At 55.1% G+C, this 7,936-nt stretch overlaps 1 protein-coding gene across 2 annotated transcripts in view; it reads left to right on the top strand.

Annotated features, from left to right (window-relative positions):
• The first annotated feature begins 2,722 nt into the window (after window positions 1-2,722).
• ASIC2 (acid sensing ion channel subunit 2) overlaps window positions 2,723-7,936 on the top strand; it is a 288,559-nt gene continuing 283,345 nt past the window's right edge. For both annotated transcript variants that reach the window (XM_008011004.3, XM_073004848.1), the window contains exon 1: window positions 2,723-3,437. In XM_008011004.3, coding sequence (XP_008009195.1) covers window positions 2,730-3,437 — 708 coding nt within the window. In that variant the 5' untranslated portion in view covers window positions 2,723-2,729. The remainder of the gene's footprint in view (window positions 3,438-7,936) is intronic.

Below are 7,936 nucleotides of genomic sequence, written 5' to 3'. Positions count from 1 at the left end.
AAACTCCTTTCCTCACCCAAATCTCTGCTTCTCCAAGCCTCCTCTCCCCCAAAGGATACACACTTTGGTTCTTCTTCCACTGGAGCGTCCTCCCACCTTTGGAGTCCCTTCACACTGCCTCCTCCACCAAATTCTACTCTCTGGATAATGTCTGGAAAACACCTTTATCTCATGGAGTAATGGGGCTCCAAGTGTTCCCTGCCCCAGCAAGGCCTCAGTGAGTCAACTATTTGGGAAACATGGGTAGAGTCCTACTGTGCACCCTACATGCCCAGACAGCCACAAGAGCAAGACGCGCACCCTGCCCTCAAGGTGCTTGGTCGGGAGAATGAAAACTGTAAGGCCTTGTGGTGCAGCAGAAAAAGCTAGAGCTTTGGGGACCTGGGTGCTGAATCCAGATCTACCACTTACAGGCTGTGTGACCTTGGGTAAGTACTTGGCCTCCCTAATCTCACCTCTGAAATGGAGCTAGCAGTGCACTACGTGTCTCATCCATCCTCTCATCCATCCTCCCAAACAAGTCAAGGCAAAATATTAAATATTAAAAAGACCAAATCAAAGAGTCTACAAGTGCCCAGAGGTTAGTAGGATATCCTGGGCCCATCCAGGAAGGAAGGGTGAAATTATCAGACAACCAGTGGGCTGCCGGATCCCAGCGAGGGGAATGGGAAAGATGGAGTCTCCTGTCCCTGGAAGTCCCACTCCTCCTTCTCACTCTCTTGGAGAGCTGTGCTTGGCAGACTGGGCCAGGGCTGAGCAATAGGCACTTCCAGGGAAGGGGCTGGGGCACACATGGAATGCCCCTAAGAGGCTGAGGGGAGGATTGTCCCACTGAACCTACCCTGCTCGCAATGCCTCAACACACATACTCATTACATACACACACACATGCACACATGCACACACACACACACACACACAAAACACACCACATCTAGAAACCCTGATATCAACCCACCCACACATCAACACATCCATTTCAAACCCAGGACTCACTAAGTGCACACACACACACACACACACACACACGGAACATACATGTCACCATAGACATGACATCCCGCATGCACCACACTCTAATGGCCACAGCACGCCACCCGCAGACATGCTCACATTCAAGAGTTTCACAGAAATGCCCATTCACACATACACAATGCACGTCCTACGCACACCCAATACTTGGCACCACACTCGCAATCGTGTTCAAATGCCCACACTACACAGCAACTTGCTCTCTCCACAGCCCCTCTCACACACTCAGGAGTCCTCTCACCCCTGTCTACACTGCGGCTACATCCACACAATGGTTATACTACTTCTTATCTCTCCCACAAGCCCACACACAGGAGCACATCTGTACAGCGCATCCCCATCCCGCTCCCCACCACACCCCACCCCCGCACCCGGCCGACTCCAGCAAGAGGCTTCCCGCTCGGTGTGCAGCGGCCACAGTGGCCAGGAATTAAAATGCAGCGAGGAGGAGCCGGGCGCGTCAGCACCGCGTCTCCAGGAGCGCACGGCGCTCACGGTCGCCGCCGCCCCGCCCGCCCCGAGCCGCGGGGCCAGCGAGCGGAGGAGCAGGTGCTCGGAGCCCAGCCGCGCCAGCGTCGCGCGGCCGCTGCCCAAGTTCGCCTGGGACCCGAAGAGGGTTCTCCCAGGCAACTGGGGACGGAGCTTAGCCGGTGTCACCGCCACCGTGAGCTCGGAGTCTTGAGAGGAGAAGGGCGCGCGGAGCAGCGAGTCCGGGTCACCCCCGGGAGGTGTTGGCGGGGCTCCGCAGTCCCCAGCTCTTGTCGCCGCCGGGGCAGAGAGAAGAGGCAAGAGACAGCAAGGCCGGGCTTTTCTGGAGACGCGAGGCACCTGGGAGAGCCGAGGCGAGAAGCGACACTTCCCTGCAGCTAGCATCCTTGAAGGGGCCCGGCGGCGAACAGCCTCCCGCAGGACGCCCTGAGAAGCTCTCAGCCCCAGGCGAGAGCGGGCGCCTGGCAGGACTTAGACGCGGGACTTGGGGAAGCCTAAGCGGGTCTCTGCCGAGCGCAGCCCGGGGAGCAGTGACAGGAAGGGTCCTGGAGGGGAAGGGAAAGAAGGCGGCAGCCGGCAAGGCGACCACTCACCCCCGTACACACCCACCCCGCCCGCCCAGCCAGGAGCTGCGGTGCGCCTCTGGGGGCGCTCGTTCCTTGGCGCCTTCTCTCCCGTGTCCCAGCACTGCTGGGCTACTGGCCGGGCTGGTGGGATCCCCGGGGATGTCCAGATCAGGCATGGTGGCCGAGTGGCCCTTCTCCCAGGACCAGCGTAAAAGCTGGGGTTAAGCGGGGCAGGGGGGACTCGGCTCAGGGTCCCCCGAGGTCCAGGACGAGGGGAGGCGGGCGCAGCACCCAGGGACTGGAGAGGCGGCTCCCTTTGGGACCCCTCCAGAAGTAGTGCCCGGCGCCGGGCATCCTCCAGGAAGACTAGGGACCGGGAGAGTCTGGGAGGCGTTCAGGAGAGGCCACTGTCAGGAGCTGCGGGCTGAGGCGGCGCTCAGTCCCGGGCGGGCGCCCGCGGAGGCGGCAGCGGCGGCGCCGGGCGGGCATGCCGCGCCACCGGAGCTCCTTTCGGGCGCACGCTTCCCTGGCGCGGGCTGCGCGCGGCTGCCGCTGCTGCTGCTTCCACTGCTGCTGCGGACTCCCATGGCGGCTCCACCCGGCCGGGGCCGCCGCCGCTGCCGCCAGCCGCAGGCTGAATGAATGAGCCGGAGCGGCGGAGCCGGGCTGCCCGCGGCCGCGCTCACCGGCCCGGGACGCTTCCGCATGGCCCGCGAGGAGCCGGCGCCCGCGGCGGTGGCGGCGGCCGGGCAGCCCGGGGGCGGCAGAGGCGGAGAGCGGGCGCTGCAGGGGCCAGGGGTGGCCCGCAGGGGGCGGCCGTCGCTGAGCCGCGCTAAACTGCACGGGCTGCGGCACATGTGTGCCGGGCGCACGGCGGCTGGGGGCTCCTTCCAGCGGCGGGCGCTGTGGGTGCTGGCCTTCTGTACATCCCTCGGCTTGCTGCTGTCCTGGTCCTCGAACCGCTTGCTCTACTGGCTCAGCTTCCCGTCGCACACGCGGGTGCACCGCGAGTGGAGCCGCCAGTTACCCTTCCCCGCCGTCACCGTGTGCAACAACAACCCGCTGCGCTTCCCGCGCCTCTCCAAGGGGGACCTCTACTATGCCGGCCACTGGCTCGGGCTGCTGCTGCCCAACCGCACCGCGCGCCCGCTCGTCAGCGAGCTGCTGCGCGGCGACGAGCCGCGCCGCCAGTGGTTCCGCAAGCTGGCTGACTTCCGCCTCTTCCTGCCGCCGCGCCACTTCGAGGGCATCAGCGCCGCCTTCATGGACCGCCTGGGCCACCAGCTCGAGGACATGCTGCTCTCCTGCAAGTACCGCGGCGAGCTCTGCGGCCCACACAACTTCTCCTCCGTGAGTTGCCCTGCGCGCGAACCCTCTCCCTCTGCTCCCCACTCCCCGGGAGTCAGGAGGCCTGGTGTTCCGCCCTCTCGGGGCTGTCCCCAGGCCTCTTGGAGTGTTAGCACTCCACGATGCCAAGGCAGAACCCACTCTTGGGTCCTCTGAGTCTTCTCCTGCAGGTTTTGGGAACTTGGACTTAACTGTAGGAGGAGTCGCCTCCCACCAGTGGGAGCGCCCCTGTCCCAGCCCCTCCTTCCAGTGTCAGCCCCCAAACCCCTCATTCTACTCCTTATGGGCCCGTCTGTGAATATTAGTCAGCCTCCTCCTTCCTGACCTCAACTCCAGACCCACAGGACTCCAAGAAACTGCTCTGTCTGGAGTGTAGATAGATCTCTTAAGTGCGGACTTGTTGTCTTTGGGAAAACCAACAGACGGCTCTTTTTTTTAAAAAAAAAAAAAAAAAAAAAAAAAAAAAAAAAAGGAAGCTCTTCAAAAATGGACCATCAGAAGAATCACGCAGAGTCCCTAAGCAGACCTACGATCCTAAGCAGCTTATGTCTTCCAAGTTCCCAAACACTTAGACTCTAGGAGAACTTGGGAGGAAACTCCCAGAAAACCAACACTGAAGCTGTAGACAGTTTGGTGGGGGAGGCAGCAGCATGCTTTGGCTACTTTTTCAAAGTGCAGGAGTCTTGAGCATCCAGCCGACCTGAGCAGTGGTGGGCCAGGGTTGGGCCCTTCACCTGGCCTCCATCCCCCATAAAATGTAAGTGTGGGTCTTCTGGTCTGGAGGAATGCTCTGGTGTTGAGAAAGCATCCTAGCAGGGATGTGGATGCAAACAGCCGCGGCCAGGAGAAGCTGTGCTCAGGGTTTGTAAACCATTTGCTGTGCCGGTTCCCCCACGCTGTGGGTCTGGATAACGCAGCTGTTGGACAGAAGGTATCTGCCTTGTGCAGTCTGCCTTGGAGGAGTTCTGGTGCCAGGCCCCAGCATGATGCACGCCTGTCCGGTCATTCATGTGTAAATGTCCCTTAGGTGGGTTTGGGCTTTTCCACTAGTACAGGGAAGGTTGCTGTGTATGTTTATTGGTAGTGCTCTGATGGTGATTTTACCAGCTCTGATTCATCACTCCTGAGATCCTCATTTCCGACAAAGTTTATTTTGGGATGGTAAAGAGATGCCACGGTTCCAACAGGTGTTGGCATGACGCCGGTCAGGCCAGGTCTCTCATTGGCTGATTGGATTATTCCTTGTCTAGGAAGGCAACCCTGACTTCAATCTTGTCTTGCTGGCTTTGCTTTCAGCTTGTATATTTAGTAGCCCTGAATTATCCACTCTGAAAACATTCCTTATTTCCTGGGCTTTTCAGCTGGCCTTTAAAGAATATCTACTTGCTGACTCCCTGCTTTGGCAAGTAGGAGATGCTGTTAACATATGCTTCTAAGTGATTTCTTCCAGGACTCCAAGCACAATTCTGAGTTCCACGAAGGTGAAGGAATGAGGGCAGCGATCTCTTGCTTGTTTTTTTGCTGATCACTAATTAGCAGCCTCAAGAGTTAAAGTTCAAGGTTACGTCCACGTAGCAGCAGGCTCTCGCTCCAGCTCTAAGTTTTACAGCAGGCCCATCAAATGTAATTCTGAAAATCTGACTATTGTTTTGCAAAGTGTGTGGAATTGCATTCTAACAGCCTCTATGCACTTTTGATATTCACCACAGCCCTGCATTAACAATGAGTTTTATTCCCATTTTTAAAATAAGAAAAATGAAGCTCTAAGAGCTGTCCAATGCTCAGAGCCAGCAAGTTCAAAGTCCAACTTTGCATACCACTAATTGCATTACACAGAAACCATATGTACCCTTCCTCTCTGAACTTGGGCCTCTCTTCTCTCAGAGGACTCTTACATAGGACTCTTGCCCTCTCCCCCACCTCTACTCCTAGGAATCCTATCCCTCCTAGGAGCTGAGATAGTGGAAAGTAGAGCCACCCCAGGTGGCCCAGGTCGTCAGAGTCTTGGCAGCATGCCACTGAGGCATGCAGAGGACACAGTCCCTTCAGGAGCCACCTGACTTCAACCTCAGCAACAGGCATGGCCATGAGTTTCGTGGGTCAATTGTTAGGGAGTTGAAGAGAGTAAGGTCCTTCCCATTGGGACACACCCTTCTCTTACCTCCCTGTACTCTGAGTCCCTGCCTTTGAAGAGTTAGTTTGCAGGCACACACACACCCAAGCAAAAGTATTACCTCCATTCCTCAAATGTATGTGTTCCTGGAGACTCAGGTGACCCCTAGTGGCTTCCTATAATGGCCTAGTCCTGGGAGTACCCATCCCCTTAAAGCTGCATGCTATAGGTTTTTCCAAGGACCTCAGAACTAAAGGCTTCACCCCTCTATCTGTAGAAGCCAGAAGCTATTTCAGGGGAGCCCCAAATATACAGCAGGCCTGTCAGGAACATTTTCCTGGCTTAATTCCTGGCTCCTGGCTTAATTCCTCTAGAGAACACCAGTGAAATGCATTTCAGTGAGAAGCAGGCCACTTCTGGGCATTTATTCCTTTTGGGGACAGAGAAGGGAAAGTGGAAAACAAGATGCCAAGCACCCCCCAGACACCTGTGCTCCCCAATCCTAAGAGGACTAGAGCAACAGGTGAAAGATGGAGTTCTAGAGGAGGCCTTTGGGGGGATGTGCCAGCTGTCCCTAAGTCCCATTTCAGCCAGTTAGTCCCTTGGTCTGGAAATAAACCTGGCAGGGGAGGGGGGTGTCTGTTGGGTCTTATCCTCTAGGCCCACTCGAGATGTATTTAGTTGCAGCGCCTCTCTTTGTTGCAGCTGTGCAAGAGTTAATCTCTCAGCAGTCAGATAAAGCAGCTTGGCTTCTGAATGCCTGTGTTGTTTCCCCGGCATCAGCTGTGGACTCGAGCTCTGCACACTCTGGCCCTTCTGGGGTTTCCTGGGTCAGAAGAAGGGAGCCTTCCCAGTAATTGGGTGGGATGCAAAACAGTGAGGCTGAGCTAGCTGGGCACTGGGACTTTGGAAGAAGAACCAGGGGGTTGGAACGGAAACCAACAGAGGCCAATCTGACGTCCACTGCAAGAACAAGGAGCAATGGCTCTCTCTCTCTGGCAGATGACATGATTCAGGGGAGAGTGCCAGCCAGATCTCAGCGCAGGTTTTTGGTGCTGCCATTTCCTAGCTGTGTGCCTTGGTCATACACTTTGCTCCCTGAGCCTCTGGTAATAATTCCTGCCTCAGAGATCTGGGATGAAGATAACATATGAACAATAACTGGCGCGTGCCTGGACAGCAGTAGGTGCTCGATATTCAAGAGCCATTGTCATAATGTGGATAAAGTGTTCAGCTCAGTGTCTTGACATCTGATGGTAGCAGTTACTAATTAGTATTCATATAATTATCATATTTTATTATAACCACTTACCTGAGTAGAGGTATATCCTCATTTTCTAGTTCATTCGTTCAATCAACCAATGTCTCTTGAAGGTCAACTATATACTAAGTTCTATACTAGCTGCTGGGGGTATAAAATTAAATAAGGCTTGGTACATGCCCTTCGGGAGCTCACCGTGTTGTTGAGGACAGATGTGTGAATAGATGCCAGGCGCGTACAGAGGTGCTGTGTGGGCTCCAAGGATCAGACTGGGGATCTTCGATGGTTTGTTGGAGGAGGTGGTGTCTCAGCTGAATCTTGAAGAATAAGTAGAAGCTCCAAAGTAGGGAAGGAGAGAAAGAGGACTTCAGGGTGAGGGGACAGGAGTCCAAATGCAAGAGTACAGAGACAGGAAATGATGAGATTGAATGCATGCATTCTAGGCCCTGAGCCTAGTTGAGGGTGGCTGGAGGGAAGGGCTGGATGTGCTGAGATGGGAGTTGGGCTGAGGGGTGATGATGCAATTGTGTAATGGGTGCCTGGAGACCAAACTAAAGTTTTTGAACTTTGTAGCAAAACTCCGACTTCTTTTACTACTGGTTAAGAGACCTCATCTGTGTCCCAAACACCCCAGCTGCCACCCTGTTCCTAACTCTATGAGGGGCCACTCCTCCCTGCACAACCGCCTTTTCAAGAATTAACCTTGAGTTCAGATTTTGGACCACTCATATGTACTGAAAAGTCAAGAAAACAACGTTTAGTTTCTTCACATTTTGTCACATCAGACAAGCTGGCTGCTACTTGCCAGGACATAAAGCAAGAAATCATTTCAGCAACATATTGTTTAAAATCAGCTAACTCTGTTGAAAAGGCACTAGGCCAGGCAGTCCAGCAGTTGGGAGGATGGATAGCTTTAGGGAATCAAGAAAGATACTTTTGTCTTTAGAGAAAGAGGAATAAATGCATTAGCATACATGTGAGGTGCTTAGACCCATTCCTGGCCCTAAGTAAGCACTCAAGAAATGTGAGCTATTTCCATTATTATGACTTGCGGTGAGCGTTTTTAGTGAAGGACAAAGGCAAATAGCATTGGGCAGCTGTGATGTGCCAGACTCTGGCTGGGCATGT

This window comes from Chlorocebus sabaeus, chromosome 16 (assembly GCF_047675955.1).
Source record: "Chlorocebus sabaeus isolate Y175 chromosome 16, mChlSab1.0.hap1, whole genome shotgun sequence".
Lineage (NCBI taxonomy): Eukaryota > Metazoa > Chordata > Mammalia > Primates > Cercopithecidae > Chlorocebus > Chlorocebus sabaeus.
This window is presented reverse-complemented; position numbering and strand designations above follow the sequence as displayed.